Raw genomic sequence first — 20,889 nt, 5'->3', positions numbered from 1 at the left:
TTAAATTGAATGGAAATTCTGAAAGTGACTTCAGTTTGCTTCAGACCCTTCAGCCACCACATTGCCCTGATATTTTAACCATTTTTTCTGCAATACAATATTATCTAAGTCTGTTTTCACTGACCTAAAGACACTACAGATGTTAAATGGTACACAACAGGAAATAATGTTGATTTGGGAATTTCACCATTAGTAAGTTTTTTTCCTCTTACTTTTTTTGTAAGATCAAAGATCAAACTAAAATTATTAAGTACACAGTCAAGTAACTTTAAACCTACAGTTTATTCTCAAAATGTTCAAATACTTAAAAATAAGCACTCAAGTTTACTTCTAAAAAGCATTTTTCCAACAAACTTATGCTGATATCTATTAGTCTAAAATGCAGAGCTGTACTTTATCCTAATTGCTTGTCCACGGGCAATGTATGGAGCCACAGTGTATTGAAATCATAATCCTTGCTTTCTGGAGAAATTGTTCTGTGTAATAATTTCCGAGGTGTGGTTTGAATTCCTGTCCTCCTGTAAGCAATTTTAGAAGTCAGCTAAAATTATAGTCAAACATGCTCAAACATATTTGCAGGCTTATAAACATGGTATGATCATGGCTGGCAAACACTGGATAGAAGGTCAAACTGAACACTTCCTAAGAGGTCAAGAGTAAAACAAAAAAATTATGGAAAGAAGAACCTCAAAAATCTATTCCAGGGGTTCCCTAAACTTTGCCTGGCCAAGGACCGCATCGGTGACTTGCCATGAACACAAAGGCTTCATAAGGCATGTTATATGGAAGAAACTGAGTTACCTTTAATAAGGCAAGTTGGTCCGTAGACACAACAGGTGCCAAGAGGCAATATACCACCCTGATGTTTGCCATAGGGCTACGTAAGATTTAAGAGGAAGAAAGTAAGTCACTTCATCTGCTCATGTAGAGTTTCACTCTACATGAAAGAGCTGAAGTGCAGGCAAGGGCAAGAAGGAGATGACAGCTAGGTGCACGGGCACCAGGGATATTAACATTTTTCTCAGAGGAAAGTCAGCCTCAGGGCACATGACCAGCTACCATCACCACCTGTTATCTCTGCAGGCCTCCCCTACGGCTGCCCTTGAGGGATCTGCTGTGAACATGAAGGAAAGTGGGACTGGTCCCCTGGCCCATGGGCTGCGCTTCAGTCACCCCTGACCTATTAGAAAATGTTGATAATTTTCCCCACTACAACTCACAGAGTGCAAAAACAGCAAGCGTCTAAGTTTGAAGCCCAGGCCTCCTCACCCACGCCAGGCCTGGCCTCCCCAGGCAGCTCCCCTGCCCACTCCGCCTTCCACCACCTGCTCCCCGAGCAGGGGCGACCGCACTACACGGCCAGGTCGTCTGACCGGGCTCTGCAGCTGCTCGACTTACTGGCCCTGCTCAGGCGCCGCGCGTCTACAAGCAGCGGTGGCTCGTGCATCTCCACCGTGGTGCAGGCCGCCGAGACGGGCCGTGCCCTCGACAGCTCCACCTCGCCCTCCACATCCCACTTGCTGCCGCTCGCCCCGCTCAGGCTGGTGCTGCTGCCGCTGTTGGCTGCGGCAATGGGCAGCACAGCCGGGGGTGGGAGTAGCTGCTCCAGTGGCTCTTCCTGCTCAGGAAGGGGATGCCGGACGCTGCTGGGGGTAGAGGAGCCTGCTGAGCTGGAGGAAACCTTCCCCTGGTGCTCAGCTGCCACGTTGACCCAGTTCTGCTCGGATGTCAGGGCACGGCTGCTGCTGTTGAAGTAGTTGATGACGGCCGGCGTGGGCGTGGGGATGGGGGTCGGGATGGTGACGGGAGTTGAGATGGGCGTGGGAGTCACAGCACGGTGCCTCTCCTCAGGAACTTGTGGAGCAGTAGGGTAGCTTGCCATGGACGTCGTGTTGGAGGGGGGCCGTGGTCTTGGAGCAGCTGTAGCATAGTATGATGCCATGGTCACTGGGGCCAGCAGCGGTGTGACAGCGCGGGTGTCAGGCAGAACAGGGGCTGGTGTGGCAGTGGTGACCACCACTGGTGGTGCTGGTGGTGGCAGGGAAACAGGTTTGGACTCCCCTGTTACCATAACTGGTGTCATTGTTGCGACAGGCATCTCTAGGATGTACTGGCTCGTCATGCCCTGCTTAAGCTTCTTCCACCCCAAGTGATATATCTCAAGCATGTTCAGCAGCAGGGAGACTGAGGCCACCACCAACATGAAGATGATGAAGATTGTTTTCTCAGTGGGCCTTGAGATGAAGCAGTCCACAGTGTGTGGACAAGGTGAGCGGCTGCACTGGTAGACCGGCTTTAGCTCGAACCCATATAGGAAGTACTGGCCCACAATGAAGCCCACCTCGAACAGTGTCTTGAATATGATATTGAAGACATAGGTACGGAGCAAGGCACCCCCCATACGGATTCTACCACGTTCGTCACGGATAGGGAGCTTCTCCTTCCCCCTTTTGACAACAGATTGATCTTTGACGTTATTGCTGCCTCCTCCACCACCACTGCCAGATGCTGCTGCTACTGGGTAGTTGCCATCTTTGCTGCTTCCCTTCTTTTTCAGCTCCTCTTTCTCTTTCCTCTTCTCCTCCATGCGTACAATGTGCAGGACATGGCCCAGATAGATGAGGGTCGGAGTGGAGACAAAAATGATCTGCAGCACCCAGAAGCGGATGTGAGAAATGGGGAAGGCTTTGTCATAGCAAACATTTTCGCAACCAGGTTGCTGAGTGTTGCACGTAAAGTCCGACTGCTCGTCTCCCCAGACCTCCTCAGCAGCAGCCCCCAGCACCAGGATCCTGAAGATAAACAGTACCGTCAGCCAAACCTTGCCAATAACCGTGGAGTGCTCCTGCGCATTCTCTAACAGTCTCCCCAGAAAGCTCCAGTCACCCATTGCTTCAGATTTCTAACCTACAACAAGAACATCAGAGCAATTAGAGCAATGTTAAAACATCTTGCAATTGCACAATGCTGGAGCAGAACAGATTGATCCTTGACAAATCATATTTCTCATCTTGCTTCTGCAGAATACTGCACACATACTTTAAGAACCCTGGGACCACGCAACCACGGGCTTTGGTAAGCACAGAAGGGACATGTTTAAAATGATCTCACAGGGCCCATACAGGCCTATACACAACTGGCAAGAAGGATTTGTAAGTTAGATTTTCTACAAAATTTAAACGTTTTTAAAAGCATTATTTCTGTTTCCTTTGTCTGAGATGGCTCTATCGGCTCCTGCTTTTATTTAGAAAAGAACAGGTAGAAATCAGATTAATTAAACAGAATAATGCTACTATTAATGCAAATGCACTTGTATCCAGAATGTGATGCAAAGTTTGCCTAACTCTAATAATTTTATTGTTATCAGAACATATTTACTCCAGCAATTAGAAAGTTAGTAATAGGTCTCTGCTATTTTCAAACTGTACAAACACAGAAAAATAATTACTCAAAACCTGTGGAATTTACAGTTGAATTCTGGAATTTGTGCAACTCAACAAGCACATTCTCAAAGCCTAATCATGTTTGAATTTGTTTATTTATAAAAAACCCAGACATTATAATAACTTGAAATATTGGGAAGAATGAGAAATTCTGCAAGGAATGGTGAAAAGGTTTCTCTGCTATTTCCCCTACTGTACTGGCAGTTTGTGTTACTGAACCATACCTACTGCAATATCATTAAAACAAAACAAAACAAAGGAAAACAAAACAAAAAACCAAAACAACAAACTCAAGGTCACTTCAGCAACTATAATACAGAGATTTTCTTGGAAAAAACCAGAATTACATCCTATGACCTTATTTCTATGACAAACAACTGGCATATATTCTCAGCAGTTTCCACCAACCCATGCATGATGGGCATCCCAAGTCCAATTCTAGGCAGAGACACAATTGCTGATTTGGAAAGGCTTAAAGTGCGAGATTTTTATTTTAATATCAGATTCCTCACAAGCTTCCTCCAATTGAGAAAAAAGAGAAACCTCCTGGTATCACGTCTCTTATCCTTGGCCTGTTCCTAACTGGATTATATGTAAGAATACTGGAATATATATAAGTACAATTCATTTCCCTAATAAACTCACTTCTGTATTTTATATGTCAACCTTCAACTATAAACAAAATTTAAAAATTTGCTTTCAGCTAACTTCAATACCTTCAGAAATACTGGTATCATAATTGTAATTCAGATTTAACAATTTGCATACAAAAAAACCCCAACCCTACCAGAACAGTGATTATCTTCTTGTTTAAAAATCTTAGAATATTATCATATATAACTTGATTACATCTTGCTATGCTTATAATTCTTATCCGAACACCTGGGTGTCTTACAATTCCTGAGAAAAAAAAAGTTGTTAATCGCTAGAGCTAGGAATTTACCACTAAAGAAGTGTACTATTCTCATCATTATATGAATGTAATTTCCAGCAATTATGTCACTGATTTTCCAGAAGAAGCATTTCCAAAGTCTATCCTAAACTTCTTTCAGGTTTTTAGTTATGCAAGGAAAGAAATTAAATTTATTTAAGGTATTTTTTATAATTTGATTTTACTGTGAAGCAACAAAATACCTGTAACTGCAGAGCAGTATGCTTTCACACAAAAAGCAACAACACACCCATTAGTATTTTGCAGTTCTATAAATCCTGGTATACTAACTCATTTTTCAACACACAAAGTTAATTTAATAAAAATTTCCCCTAAAAACACATCTTTGCTATTCTTCAAAAATGCATTCCTTTTAATATAAGTGAATTCTTCTTCCAATGTAACACGATAAACTACAAACGATGACACTAACAACAACATACTGATTTTGTGTACGTATGTTCCCTGAAACATTTTTTTAAAAAATATATTCAGATTCTTTTTGAATAATGTATTTTTTCTCCTCTTAAAACAGTAGCCCAAAGCTGAATAATTTTTATAGTATTTTTATAGTCTTAATTTAATATGTTTATATTACTTTAAAATTTAACCATCCATCTTAATGTTATAAGGTTTAAAATATTTTGGATGGTTAAGTAATTTTAATCTTGACAAATAATATTTTTTACAACAGTAATGAATTAATTTTATACTTTTTTTTTTAACTCAAAATTATTTGAAGATTACCCAGTTTAGTTCCAGCTTTGAACAGAACTAAACTGTTGTTCAGGCATGTTCTCATTATGAGTGGGAAAATGTAGGAAAAGCAAAATAAATAATGTGATATTTGATGGATTAAAGAAGCTTAGCATAAACCCAAGTTCAATATTTCCTTTCTCTGCTGTTCTTTACATTATTCTGTGCCTCTCAGTTTGACACTCTCTGCCTCACTCTTTATTTTCCATCCAGATAAAACAAAATTGGCAGCTCAGGTAATGAGCATGCAATGATGTCTACAATGAAAACAGGACATTTTGTGCTTCTCTGAGGATTTATCTACTGATTAACAGAAGAACATTAAAAATTTTTAGAACTTAAAGATGACAAATAATAAATCCATCTAACTTAATCATTCTCCAATTACTAATACTACTCAAGATTTTTTTTTTCTTCTTACTACAGGTCAGCCCAGGCTGAGAATTCAGGACACCAAAGACATGACACAACACACTTTTCTCAGAGGATACACATAAAGAAGCTATTTTAGTGCTTACATTAGCTAAAATATTTATTTCTGTGTATTAGAGTGTGCAAATTCATCCTGCACACCAAGAGAAAGTGTTTAAGCCATGAGCAGATACTTCACAGCACCTCAACTGCACAGAGGTGAAAAACCTCAGTGCTCATCCTAGAATGAATTGCAGCAACTGCTGCCTTCACCACAAATGTGTCTTGTCTATAGTACATAAATACTGGAAAGACATTTTTTCCAAGGGCAATGCAAAGTTACGTATCTCCATTGGCTGGAGAGTTCCCAGAAATCCAGGTCCTGTGTCTTTCTTCAGTGTCAATATATTCTTCAGTAAGCAATTCTTAAGGCCAATGTAACTCATCCAAAAATCACATCAACAACTGCAAAGGGTTGTCTTGGTACAAATCATTATTAAATTACATTAAATGAAAACAGAAAGTTCAAAGCTTAGAGAATATTTGATTTTTCCCTTGTGAGTTCAAGAATACCTATGTTTACATTTAAATGGCTACAACTCAATATTTTAGCTGAGAATATCCCAAGCTTGCTCTTGTAATATTACATAAAATTCAACTGTATAGTATTACTTTCAGTGCTACAGAGACAGGCAACTCTTAAGACCTAATCTTCAATATGGATTGTGAAAGGAGACATTTTTTCTTTTTGTGCTTGGAAAAAAATGCAGATTATGAAATGAAACATCTTTATCTGCATTTCATTATGTCCATGAATACCCACAAGGGAATGAGAGAGAATCTGTCTCAGAAAACAATCTAATTCAACAGTATGAAAACCAAGGACTTCATGAACCTTCATATCATTTAACAAGAACCAAGAGTCTTGTATTATTTGGTGTTTTTTGTTGCACTGTATTTCTTGTTTTATAAAATCATTCCTTTGAGACCATACTGAAAAATGGACATTCATAAAAACAGGCATGGCATTTAAGAATCAATGTTGTGTTATTAATTACTAGTTTAGTACATGCACAAACACACTTTGCATGTAACAAAGAGAACAATCAAGCGAGAATAAATTTTAGAAGCTACAATGTCATATCTATCCCTCTGCAGGAGAAGAATAATTTGTGACATCAACAAACTTTCCAGTTATTTTTATTTCCGATGATGTCACTGAAGAGGTTCATCACTCTGTGCACTAGGTGTCCAAAATTTGACATTTTATTATTTATAAATTTACTCAAACATGCACATATTTATGTATTTGTATACACATATGAACACAAATAAGTACACAGCTATACTACATACATTACCAGATTATGACACTTGATGAATTTATGATTTCATTATATTGGTATATCCAAAAAAATGTCCCATAATAAATATTTAGAAACTTAACAGATATCCTTGCCTGAATACAATTTCTTAAATTCAAATTCTGCCCACATTTCCTTTAATTTCTCGTGACAGTCTAAAAACTTGGGATTTAGATTTTTTTCTTCAAAATCACATCTATTTTATAAAGCAGTATGACCAAAAAAAAAAAAAAAACCAAAAAAAAACCAACCAAACAAACAAACAAAAAAGAGCTATTAAAGCAACCTGCAATATTTACTTTATTTTTACACCAAACAATCAGGAATCTCCACCACTACCAGGTTCTTAACTCTGCAAACTTAAATGAGACAAAAGCAGTCATTCTGCAGAAAATCTGCAGTGTGACCATGTAGTTCCAGACAAACTGGCATACGTGCAGGGACAGAACGAGCTACTATAATTTCCAGTGAAACTTAATGGCATTTGGCCACGTACATATATATGAAACATAATGGTGAGTGTTTCATAAATCACAATAGAGATTTCACAGTTCATTTTATAAACTTGTTCAAACAAGGATTTGAAAAATACCTTTCTTCATGCTCCCAGTGTCACACTTTCAGACACATCTATCACCACTCTCATTGTATTTTAAGCACTTGTTAAAAATTAATTCCTTAACTGATCTTGTTATTACCTTGAACTTACTTTACTGCTATGGAGCCTCCTCCTTAAATCCCAGGGAAAACTGCTTTAGACTTCTTCTTGACTCCACTTGACCTCTGAGTGAAAGTTTGGCCTGAGTAAAGGAAAAGCACGAGGAGTGCAGGGCTGAGCCCAGGAGGAGAGCTACACCCCACCTGTTAAACTCCCTCTTCCCTGCTGCAGCCCCTGCCCTGGTTCATTATCTGCAGGAGAAAAACAGGAACAAAAAGCAACCCCTTGTCTCCCCCAGAATAAATACTCAAATGCCATCTCAGAGCTCTACGTGGGAATGAAAAGAGTGACTTACCAGTAAAGCTGAAAGGTGTGAAGGGTGTGGAGCTACCGGGGGACTGCAGAACAGCCGTGGAGCATGAGGGCAGCAGTCCTACATCCCGAGGGAGTGAAGCTTGAATGAGACAGAGCTGTCAGGTGCCCACATGCCATCAGCCACACAGATCTAAAAACTGCGCCGTGAGGAGTGTCCCGCCCCCCGCCCCAGATATACAAAGGAAAGATGAGCCTTTCCGGCATCTAAAGACTCAAGACCCTTTTTCACTGCAGAGAAGCAGGGACTCCAACATTTGAGTATCTGTCTGAGAGGACTTCAGGCAAGTTAAAGTAACTGCAAGGGAGACCCTGTTCAAACTCCTCAAAGTACACCTTTGTACTATGGAAACAATTTAAAGTTTTTCTAGTTAAATCTAAAATGTTCCAGTTTCTCTCATTTCCCTTTAAATAAAAGAAGTAAATACCTCTAATATCTCTGACTACTCAGTTCAATTAATTCTTTGTATCTATGTCAGTGTTTTAAAGACCTAACACACTTTCTAATAACATGCCAGGTTTATATGATTTCTTCAGTGAGTCAGCAACGAACCCAAAATTTTTTTCCCTATAGGAAAAAAAAGACACAAATGAAACAACTTTTTTGCTTATAACACTGGCAAATTTTTGCTTCATCAAGCTTCATACCTTCCTGAGAATATTTATTAATCTCAATACTTTGCATCGCTTGGGAGTCCTCTCTGAACAAGTGAATAACTGGCGTGTTTTGGTAACTCTCGGACCAAAGATGTGAACAGAGTGAAGTAACAGCCTGGTCCATGCAGGGAGGCCACCTGGCCATTTTCCCCACTACGAGTAGAAAATATTTGTATGGGCCAGATAACTCATACCTCTCCTCAAGGAACTCAGAAACCATCTCAGGTTATGCTCGTGAACTCCATCATTCTGTGCAGCACCATTTTCAAGGTTTAAAGAACTTCTGGCTCTGCTTCATTTAAGACTTAAATTTACTCCAAGTGCTAAACTGGCTAGAAATGTACATGAGTGTTCACATGTTAGTGGCAACTTTTAAGGAAGATATTACACGTGCCTACACAACCATCCTGGATATTAATATTTGTTGCTTTGTCCTCCACTGCATCTTCTGAGGTACTCGGTGAGGTTTGGACACTTGTCCGTGCCACACCAGGCTCAGTTACCGTGCCATCTGCGAGCGCCGCTGCCTGCAGACGGGCCCCCCGTGGGGCAGGAACAGAGGGACACTCGCGCCAGGGTCCCTCAGGAAGGTACTCAGAGCAGCAGAGCCCCTGCCGCGACTCCTCCTCAGTAGGACGAGCAGGCTCGGCCCCGCCCTGCCCTTCCCTGGCGCCCATCCCACGGCCGGGGGACACGGCGAGCGGGCAGAGGCCGGGGCAGGCTCCCGCCCCCAGTGTGCCCGCGGCCCCGGTGCCGGCGGCGCGTCCGTGCCCGGGGGCGAGCGGCGCAGCCCAGGGCCGCTCTACTTACGCTTGGCGGGAGGAAGGCTTTGTAAAGCAGCACGGGCGCGACTCCTTCGGAAGAGTGCGGGCGCAGATGGCGCACAGGTCGTTTAAGCGGGGGGAAGAGGCGCCCCCAAACCCGGCTGGCTGTGGCAGAAGCGGCGGGGCGGGGCGGGCGGCGCCGGGAGCCCGTGCCCAGCGCCGTGCCCAGCGCCCTGCCTGCCGCTGCCCCCGCGGCCGCCGGGCACCCGGCCCTCCCTCTGCCCTCCCCTCCCCGCCTCCCGCCGCGGCTTCACTCGGGACGGCCCGGCAGCCCCTCTCCTCACCCGGGAGGCTCCAAGCGGATTGTCTCCCTGGATTTTAAAATGTTTGTCACTGTGCAGATGACCCATCCCACCGCCGCGGGATTTCCTGGGGAGTAAAAGAGTTTATTTCCCGCTGAGGATAGAAGCGTGAGAAACCCTTCCCCGCGCCGCGGGAGCCGCTGCCCGCTCGGCGCCGCCGCCCGCGGGACTCGCCTCGGCCCCGCCGCCGAATGCGCCGCCCTCCGTCAGGTGTCAGCGATACCTGAGCAAAAGGGGGGGAAAACCCCACCAAAACAACCCAACGATTTCCTCACCAAAACGAGGGTGTTCTCTCTGAGAGCAGATAAACGTTGCAGGTGGTGCCTGTGTGTCCTGCATGAAAAGCCCCCCAAAGGGCTGCCAGCCCCTTTTTTCTTTCTCTCAGACCCCTCCTCAGTCAGGATCAGCTATCAAGCTGTTGTGTGCAGAACTTTTGGAAAAAAAGAAAAAAACCAAAAACCCTTCAAAACAGAGATCAGTTGTCACTGTTCTGAAAGTTATTTAAAAGTAGCTCTTGACATTTTCAGCATAAGTACTCAAAAATATTACTATCACTATATTTTGGTTAGGCTTTTGTGTGCTGTGTAGTGTTGCCCCAGGGAAAGGAAAACAGCTACACAGCCTAGGCAGCATCTAAAGCAGAGTGGGAGGTGGTTCTGCTCGAAGCAGGTCGAGGGAGGTGGTTTCTCCCCTGCTCTCATCAGACCCCACCTGGAGTGCTGCATCCAACTCAAGGGGACCCCAGCATAAGAAGGATGTGCATCTGTTGGAATGGGTCCAGATGAGGGCCATGAAGATGATCGGGGGCTGGAGCCCCTCTGCTATGAAGACAGACAGAGAGTTGGGGCTGTTCAGCCTGGAGAAAAGGGTCTAAGGAGACTGTACAGCAGCCTTCCAGTTCCTAAAGACCTACAAGAAAGCCAGAGAGCAACTTGATACAAGGGCATGTAGTGACTGGACAAGGGGGAAACTGAAAAGGGGTAGATTTAGATTAGATTTTAGGAAGTCTTTAGTGTGAGGGTGGTGAGCCAATGGGAACAGTTTGCCAAAATAAGTTGTAGATGCCCTGTCCCCAGAAGTGTTCAAGGCCAGACTGGATGGGGCCATAAGAAGCATGGTCTAGTAGAAGGTGTCCCTGCCCTTGGCCAGGGGAGTTGGAACTAGATGATCTTTAAGGTTCCTTCCAACCCAAACCATCCTATGGTTCTATGGAAGAATGACTTAAACTGATATGATGACTCAACAACTCTTCAGCAGTAACTTCCGAGTTTCTCTTGATGGCTGCTCTACAAAGAAGAGTAAACAGAACCACGCCAGTCATTCCCAAGGCTTTATTTAGTTAAAAAAAAAAAAAAAAAAAGTAAAATTTTTGAGACATTCTGAGGATCTGTGTGCAGCAGAGAACTATTGAGAATCTGAATCCAGCCATGCCCCTGTTCTTGTATTCGTGCACTGCTTGATTGGTCCCCATGAATGTTTCAGCTGAAAGCACTAGAGAGGAAGATCTCTGTTGACCCTAAGCACTAGAGGTGGCACAAGGACTAATGACTGTTCAGAGACGGGTGATACATCTGAAACACAGTGCTGCCATGATTGTAAATGTATCACAGGATTGATCCTGAGGCACTGGGGCATGAGAGGCTGTGTTAGGCTACAGGACGGAATCCCAGCAGCTGCAGTAACCCCTAACATTAAAACTTTCCTCATGCAGTGAAGTCTCTCAGCTCATAAGTTTTAATAGCATGAAGCACTGGGTGTTTCTCTGATGGCTTTTTCACTCTCTGGAAGTTTCGAGTGGTATTTCCCACTCTCTGTAGAAACCGGCCTTGACACCTGTGTTTTTAAGAAAAATACTTTTACTCAGGGGGCAGTGAGATTCTAGAGCATCCTTTTAGTAGTGCCACAGAAGGTTTTTATGATAGAATCCTTTACATTTGAAACTAGGAGAAGCTGGTGCAGTGCCTGCCTGCCATGGGACTACACCCATCAGCTAACAATTTCCTTTCCAAGAATTCCCCTTGGAGTTCATGCAATAAGAGATTTGGTCTGTCAGCAAAACCCCCTGGATCATTTGTAGAAAACAGGACAGGCAAGGATGCAAAATCTATGGGGAAGACTTAAAGGAAGCAGTTTTAAAAGTGAAGAACCAATTAAGTACTGGTGAAAGCCCAAGCATATGTCCTAAACATGAAAGCATATTGAGGACATATGACTTGTTAGTCATATACTAGGACAGGAGTACCTGTAGCCAAACAAGCACTAAATAGAAAAAAGTCGGACTTGTCTCTCTGAGGAGTTTATTCAGAAAGAAAATAGGCTCATATTTAGTTAATGGTGTTCAAAAGTGTCTCTTCTTGTGGACTTTCTGACAGAAGGATTTCCTTGGAAGAGCCATCCTGTTAGTTTCCTCATTTCTCTTTAAAGAAGCACAGCATTGCTAGTTCTCATTATGTTTAAAGGGTTCCCTCCATTGGCATTAACACTAGACAGCAATACACAACTTTAGGTGACATTTAATTTTTTACATTAAAATGCACGCTTACAAATTTTTCAGCCTTCCTTTAATTAACACAGAATCAGAGAATGGTTAAGGTTGGAAGGGACCTCTGGAGATCAACCAGTCCAACATCCTTGCCAAGGCAGAGCCACCTACAGCAGGTTACACAGGATCATGTCCAGCTGGGTTTTTAATGTCTCCAGAGAGGGATTAATTATCTTCCTTAGTACTGTCTTGTGTCTTCCATCCAAGCCTCCACACAGGTGACAACCCCTGTTCCACATGTAGACAGACATTTAGCAGTACATGATGTGGCTGGCACAGAAACAAAGTGAATTCAGGAAGTGGGGAAACAGCAGTCAGGCAGGTATTTTTAAGATTAGATGAGTTAGGTTTTCATGACAAGGTACACGGAAAGAAAATTAAAAATAGACACCAAGCTTTATGAAATGAGAAAAAGATCTTGTAAGTTAAGGAGGTATTTCTTGATTGGTCTTAGTCTGAACCTGTGCTGCTGCTCAGCAAGACAAATAGACATTTTCAGATCAGTATTGATCTAAAACAGTGTTTCACCCCTTGCTATTTCTAAGATAAATATCTGTTTTGAAGTACAGAAGAGGATCACTCTTATGTAACTGTGCATCCAAGCACAGTCTGGTGGAAAGACCCCTAAACTGTGGTACATGTCTTCGGTCATAAGCCATGCTAAAGTGACATGTGCTTCAGTATTGCTGACAGCACTTTTATCCACACAGTCAGCCGAAAAACAGAGCGACAAATGCCTTCAGTTCAGCTCATTGTGTCAGTAAAGAGAACTGTGCTTGACATGCCACTGCCCTACAGAAGATGGCACTAAAGATATTTAAACTCTGCGAAAGGGTAATGCTACCTCCGGAAACACAGCTTGGAGTGAGAAGGATTAAAATCTGTAGTTGTTTTCTACATAGATGAATTGAAGGACTTCAGAATTAATTCAATAATAAATAACGTGGCAATAAAAAAATGGAAGGTGTAGTTTGAGCTCATATTATAAACTAATTTTTATTACTGTACCAGTTAGTGATTAGTGTTCTGTTCTGTTTGACACTACTGCTAAGCACATCAGAGGAGGCAGCACAAGTTGTAACTAGTGTCAGGAAGTATTATTATTTCTAGTTTTGTAGGACAACACTGTGAGTTCTAATGGGTAGGAATGGAAGCACAGGAAGACAAAATATCTTGTCCTAGGTTATATGGTTCTGAGAATAGCACTGAAACTCTGGGCTGGCGTTTCACCCACCAGAACCTGGTCCTTTCTGGTTCTTTCCTTTGGAAACATGGGAAGACTTCTAATACTACAACAAGAACAACAATATAAATCTGAATGTTCTGGGATGTGGAACAGCAAGATGCTTTCTATTCATCTTCGTGGAATCCAAAGTTCCGTGTAAGATGTAGCAGAAGAAGAGCTATAACTGTACAAGCCAGGCATCTGTTAGGAGGAAGACTCAAAAAGAGAAACAGGACATGCAGACCCCTAAGAGGAATTAGGCCTGCTATCATTCTGTCATGGTGTGATGCTATTTTTTTCTCTGAAAAAAAGGCAGAAATATGAAATAAAAATATTGGTGTTTGAAACACATTGATTCCTGCCACAACAGGAATCTGATCTGAAGAAAACAAATTTAGAATGCAGAGTTCAAATAGTTTACTGCTGAGTTAGTGAGTTAAATCAACTCATACAAAAGTTGAGGAAAAATTGTGTTGGAGCAAGGAAGAAGATGGCCAGTAGCTGAGAAGCAGGGCCAGCAGAGAGGAATAGGGAGCATGGAAGGGTACAGAAGCAAAGGGAAAACAGGCAGTTAAGGTTTGTCTTTCTAGTAGCAGTCACTCAGGAAAACACAGCCAGAGGCTGTGGTTTGAAATTGCAGCATGTGTAGCAGCAAATAAACTTCATGTTGCCATTCCCTCCACCCCTTCCACTGAAGCTCCTCTTGCCCAACACCGTGGCCTACTGCCCCACGGTCTTGTCAGTGTGGAAGTTCATATGGCCTCCCTGTAATGAAGCTGAAGGAATTAATCCATCTGAAATACAATCCAGCAATGCAAAACATTTGTTTCTTCATCAGCTAAAACAATGGGCCAGTCCAGTGCTGAGCACAGCTGTGCAAACAACTGTGCTGGCTCAGTGCAGGTCCTGGTGTTGGAGGCACCGTGCTGAATGGGGTGGGACAGAGAGACAGACAGGATAACAATGAGCAGGAAGGAATGACATCAGTATGAATGCCCTAAACTAGTATTGCCAGTGGGCAGTTCATTGTGCCAAACCACAACCAAGGCTTCTAAACAAGGATGTTCTTTCTCATTTTGTTCAGGATAAGAGCAGTGTGTTTTACCAGGAATATACCTGTGCATGATGAATTTGTAAAGGCCTCAAATAATTACTGCCTTCCACAGAAAGGAACAGCAGTAGGCATCTTGCTTTAAAATAGAAAAGAACAGTATTATGTAAGGGAAAATTCCTCTACAAAATTCAAACTGCTGCACGATGTGATGGTCTGCCTTTGTAATTAAAGAAATCAGTAGCACAAAATGGCATGCCATTGGTGGGAAATAATCTCCTAGCTGCAGACCAGCTTCAGTGAACTCCACCAATGTTTGCACGTACAGTGAAATGGACAGCAAAACTGAACAGTGATCAAAAGTGAGCAGTGATCTGGGTTTCAATCTTTTTCCTGTTGGGACAAATGCCTGTTTTGCGAGACACACAACCAAGGCATAAGGAGTTTTTTACTAACTGTGCTGAGAAGAAAAAAAAAATCCATCACCATTTTCACTTATATGAATTGGAATTTTATTTACTCACAATACCACCTCATATATGTAGTTAGGTGGAACATACTATAGCACACCAATGTCTTATTACAGTTGCTAAAAGCACAAAGGACCCATGTTGAGAGAGATGGTCCTGGACAAACGCTGCACTGGCAAACAAACTTTTGGTTGCTAACAAGACTGAAAACTTAATTTCAAACATCCTGGTTTGACAAACCTTGAATGCATACCAGTATGATGTTTTTTTCAAGTGAATCACGTTATTGTGTAATGTTCCGCAGATGATCTTCCACAAACTGCAGCTCTTCTTTACAAAACTGGTCTTTGCTTCAGAACAGGTCTCCCATCCAAAAGTTTTGCAAGTGCTTCATATTTCACAATAGAAGCACTTACACCTTCCTACCTTCTAAAACTGCTATTGTTAAACCATTTCTCCCAGTGATAAAGATATTATTGAATCCTAAGTATCTTCCCATGTACCTGCAGCTCCTCCCAGCTGCATACAGTTTATCCCATTTGGTGGATCCTGATGCTCTGACAATGAGTGATTAATAACTATTTTACTGCAATACACAAAAGCTTCTATCGTGGCATAGACAGAAATTATGCTTGACAAATCAGTTTTGCAATGTCTCATTCAGACTTCTATCAGATAACAGTGAGGGAATGATGTAGTCAGTTTGCTGCTCTGAGTCTTTGTGCACGTGTGTGTGTAGGGGAATAGACTGGGGTTTTTTAATCTGTGCTGGACAGATTGTGGAAGCTGTTTAAACTGTATATTAAATACTCAGTCCTTGGAAAGGATGCAATACCTAGGGCAGGGACATCACAAACTGTAAGCAGACATTACACTAATGATGCAACATAAAATAGGTTTGAAATCTTTACCACACAATAATTATATTTTTTCTGGCACCTGTTGCAATGATCTTAACAAACAGTGCTTGATTAAACTGTGATCCCTGTGAACATGACGCAGTTGTCACCTTTATCTTTCAACTGGGAAAACTTAGGAACAATGAGAGTCAGGGTTGACTATGTGTACCAGGACTGCCATTATACTTTCAAATCAAGTGAAAGAAGTCCTGTGATGAAGGAAATGTTGATAGTTGGATACTAAACAGATAGCAAGTTTTCCAATCATCACAACAGAAGTGCAACATTCCTCCTGCTAATGTGTGGATTGCTGAGAGGTGTGGGAGGAGTTTTTATATGTTGTCATAAAGATTGAACCTCCACAGAAAAGTATCTGCAGAACACTTTTAAACCCTATTTCATTATCTCATCTTACACATTTTTAAGGCTGCTACTGTCTTTCCCAGATGATGTGTCTAAATTGCCACAATTGCTCAGACAACAGAAAATATACATCTTGCATAAGCAAGTAAACCTGCCCAGCACAGCTTGTCCATTGAAAAATGCCTTGTGCTGTCTGCACCACACACTACAGTATTCCTTTTCCTGGGGGCTGTGCCAGGCTATGACTGGAATGCTGGTTCTTAGCAGCACACAGAATATATGCTGCTGTTCAAAATATCCATCTACAACCTGTAGTCATTCATGGCTCAAGTTCTAAGTTCACTGAAACATACTTCCCTAAACTGTACATCATTCTGGTACTGTATCACTCCTCTACAGTCATTCATGGCTCAACTCTACAAGTTCTAAGTTCACTGAAACATACTTCCCTAAACTGTACATCATTCTGGTACTGTATCACTCCTCTATCACAGAGACCTATGCAAGCAGCTGTCAGCCTGGTGGTATTCTTGGAGAGGATGTTTTTAGTAATCGCTAATTCAAATACAATGGATTTGGCTATTCAAATACATAGAGCAGATAGATGTGAAATAATCTCTGAGTTAGTGGCAATGATTAAACTCTCAGAAAAGGGAGACGGTAAGTGCAATGAGAAGGTAAGTGCAATTCTGACATTTAAATCTACAGCAGGATGGGGGACCAATTATAGCAAGAGCAAGGAATGTTCTCAGAGATGGAGAGTCTGCGATGTGACTTGTTTCCTCATCTGGGCCTTCCAAATTAAACACCAATGCATTTCCAAGCCTAGGCTATAAAGACTTTCATTTGGTGGCTAGGAAACTTTGTATAGAAAATAGCCAAGTCAAAGCTGAGCCAGCTTTATAGAAGAGAAATATAATCCATAAGAGAAAATGACAATGACAAGCTAGGTTGGTCAGATGGGGACAAAAGTGTAGGCACTTTCTGAACTATCCTGAAAGTCATTACCATTAGTCTTAGCTCATTAAGCTTCAAATAGTTACCATTACTCTTGCCACTGTCTGCAAACAAGTTCAAATGACTGTGTAGATAATAAGATGGTGAAAAATCAAAGGACCCTGTAATTCATTGTCAGGGTAGTGGCTGTCCAGAATATCAGAACAGGTGAACAAAAAGCACACTCAAAGAATGTGATTTTCGGAGTAAACCTGAAAGTTTCAGGGTAAACCCCATTAGCCTAATTTTCAGGTGAGGAAATTGTAATTAAAGGGAAAAAAAAAAAACAAACCAGATTCATTTTCATCATGTTTAATTTCTAGCAAAGTGCTCTTACCTGTTCCTTACTGCTAAGGTACACTTTTTACAAAATAAAGCAGCTTGTAACAGAGGTGCTATTTTGAATTGAACCTCCATAGTACAGGAGTGCATTTCTCTGTATGGACCATATAATTTGTCTTTTATATTTGTCCTATCAGATATAAAATAACTTAGCACGCTGGCTTATAATAACTGTAAACAACCAAAGGATATTTTTATTTTTGTCTATGAAAACCTTTAATAAAGTTACTTCTATATCCAGAAATCATAAATACAGAAGATCTATATTCTGGTTCCCTTTTAAATCACTCTTTCTCCCAAGGTAGTTAGGATTTTTTTTCTGTCTGGGTCCATGAGTTACCAATGAAGTTTGCTTCCCCTCATCTCCTTACTCTTCTGACAAACACGTTTGTAGTTTTGGTTTCAAGGTTTTGGATAGAAGTTTAACCTGATTGAGTCAATGGTGATTTTTTCCTAGCAATTTCAGTCAAAGAATAATTTCAGCCAGTGCCATTCCTACACTCCCCAATTCTGATACCACATTATTAGACACTTCATGGCCTGGCTATGCTGGACACTGAACCATGAGGAATCAGCTGCTTTTACAGGCATGACCTCAGATTTGCTGCTTAAGTTTTCAACATGCTTTGCGATCTTTATTCTGAGGAAAGCCTAGGAATCAAGTACCAAATGCAGACACTACTAGTGCATTTCAGGAAAGAAGACACAATTTCAACACAGCAATATATTTTAATCTGTATGAAATCCATTTGTAGAAGGTCAGCTATGCAATGTAGCACATGTAGAAATAGGCGCAATTTCCATGTTCCTATAAAGTATCTGATTTTTTTCACAAAGCAGCTATTCAGCCAAATTAAATACACACAGATCTCAGAGCTATCATTGCCTGATGCTGCAGTTCTGGATCAAAGCCCTCTCTTGGCTACATCCAAACCCTTTTCCCAGTTCTATCTTTTTTTGCTGTCTGATAATCTTGTTGCCAGACTGCTAGTTGAAGATAACTTCATAGTGTTAGTGTTAACAGTTTTGGTGTGTCTCATTCCAAGTTCCAGCTTGGAATTCAAAGGTAGATGGTGAAAACAAACTCTTTCCCTATGGAGCTGGTTAAGTTTATCATTGGCCTTTTCCAGTTGCAAGGAAAGCAGCATATTTGATTGCAAGTGAAGATTTCAGAGCAACAGGCAGTGTAACCAATGGAAACACCAACCTGCAGCAGAAGGCCAAAATCCTTACACTAGCCCTTGGCTATAGTATTGGTACATACGTTTTCCACTATGGTAAACAGATTTTTATTAGACACATTAGGTAACACACAGCATGTATTAGTAATGCAGAAAACAGACACCACAAAAGTGCTTTAATTATAACTTCAGGGGAAAAAAAAATAAAACTTGTTACAAAAGAATGTAATACTAGAGCACTGGGACTAGTTTGCTCTCTTTGTACATGTACATGGAATAATGCAGGAGCTCTAGCAAGCACAAACCTGGTATGTGCCAAACTGTGTTTTTTGGAGTTGAATTAAGGATGTTTTCACAGTCCAAGTTTCCAGTCCAGCTCATTATCGATGACCTTCTATCTTTTTTTCATGGTTCTGAGGATGGTGTTTTCATGGTTTTCTTGCTTTCCTCTTAGATGACAGATTTCCATCTGCAGTCAAGTTGTAACACTGGATCTAGCTCACAAGCAAGGTAAGCCTATTTATGCTCCACTTTCAGTGCACAGTGAAGGGTCATAGATCTTAATTCATACAGCTTTGTTTACTCCAACAGTGACAAATTCAAATGTACAGTAAAAGATGAATGCAAATAGAGAAGCTGAGCTAGTGCTCATTCATTTTGGGGAAAAGCCAGTTATTAAAGCTAAGGAGGAGAAACAGTCAGCTTTCTAGAAGTGGGTTCAATGGGTTGGCACTTGGGAGATCAACTCTGTTGCCCTAAGTGCTATATGCTGCCCATTACAGGCATAAAACACCTCATTTTGAGACTTTGAGACCAGATTGACTCATATAGTGCTTCAAATTAGTAATATACAATTTACAGCACAGCAGTGTGAACTTTAAAAAAAAATATTAAGTTCCTCCTCATTTCTGATTGGGTCCCTTTGCTATTTTAGCTCTCCAAGCTGTCTGTAATTCCTGCTAGGCCAACTTTAAGAAAAGGAATTGTGATTTAATCTCACTATGTGGAATGTCAGAGATACTGAGAGTGGTTTGCTCAACTCATTTGAAGGGCACCTCAGATAGGGAGAAGGTTTTATGAAAAAAAGTTGTGTAGGCTAGATATAAAAAAAGGAGCAATGGAAGGAGCACTGGATATCATGCTGTAAGTTGAAGCACTTCTTCTGGATAACCAGCAGAACAAAAAAAGCATTTATTTCTTGTTTTTATTGGAAAAAAAGAAAGTATTAAGAGTATACAGCTGAGTGAAGCACAGTCAGGTGGTAAAACATCTTTATCAGATGAAGTCTACTGTACCAAGATTCTTCAGTATTGTGAGAGAACAAGAGAAGTTGTTGAACTGCCTCCCTCCTCCCAGAGGGGACAACCCTTTTTTTCATCTGATCAGGAGAATGAAACATTAACTTCACTGCTCCCACTGCTGTAGTCTCTGTGACTATGGGGCTGCAGCATTGACAGTCAGTTGATACTGGCCACCCCCAACACTTAAGGAAATGCTTCTCAGTGCAGGCAAGAAGATGAGAAGAAAAAAGCATGCTGGTGCCCAGCAAAGCTGACAGCATGCACTGCCAGAGTATCTCTGCTCCTACACAATTTTCTTGCTCTCCAGATTACTTAGAGAGGACACCTAGTATAAACACAATCACCTCCCTGTCTTCTTCCTTCTCAAAATCTGTGATATGCCCCAGAGAATCCTTTACCCCACTTTTCTCCAAAAACCTTTGATACTGTTTTGCCTCTGAGCCAAGACTGTGTGTTTGTGATTCCTGGATCTCCTCTGGGCACTAGAGCCTTCTCTGGTCCTTTCCACTCCCAGTGTTTGAAGAGTTAACTGTCTCAACAATAGGATCCCAACAGCAGGCATACTTGGAGAAGCTGGTGCCAGAAGGCCACGCTCTCTAATTGTGGATGCAGGAATACTGAATTACCTTATGATCTTTAAAACCTGCCTCAGCATCAGCTTCCCAGGGAGGCTATCCATTTTAAAACACAAAAGAACATTCATTTTTAATCCTTTTCCTTGAGTATGAAAATATTGTTTATTGTTTTCTTACGCCTAAGAAAGTTGAAAGGAAATGAGGAGCCAGTAAATCCTGAAACCAG

General features: G+C 41.6%; 1 protein-coding gene across 1 annotated transcript; it reads right to left on the bottom strand.

Annotated features, from left to right (window-relative positions):
• Positions 1–328: 328 nt before the first annotated feature.
• GJA3 (gap junction protein alpha 3) lies at positions 329–9,490 on the bottom strand. The gene is made up of 4 exons (XM_041487249.1): positions 9,403–9,490; positions 7,919–7,996; positions 7,604–7,705; positions 329–2,907 (listed from the first exon to the last, which is right to left on the bottom strand). Exon 4 carries the CDS (start codon positions 2,888–2,890, stop codon positions 1,352–1,354), a length of 1,539 nt encoding a protein of 512 aa, XP_041343183.1. The 5' UTR covers positions 2,891–2,907; positions 7,604–7,705; positions 7,919–7,996; positions 9,403–9,490; the 3' UTR covers positions 329–1,351.
• Positions 9,491–20,889: the final 11,399 nt, after the last annotated feature.

Source organism: Pyrgilauda ruficollis, unplaced genomic scaffold (assembly GCF_017590135.1).
Source record: "Pyrgilauda ruficollis isolate IOZ18807 unplaced genomic scaffold, ASM1759013v1 scaffold8, whole genome shotgun sequence".
NCBI classification, from domain to species: Eukaryota; Metazoa; Chordata; class Aves; order Passeriformes; family Passeridae; genus Pyrgilauda; species Pyrgilauda ruficollis.
This window is presented reverse-complemented; position numbering and strand designations above follow the sequence as displayed.

Bases quoted from the DNA above. Each gene is read 5' to 3' on its own strand.
- GJA3 (XM_041487249.1), bottom strand. From the start codon at position 2,890: ATGGGTGACTGGAGCTTTCTGGGGAGACTGTTAGAGAATGCGCAGGAG.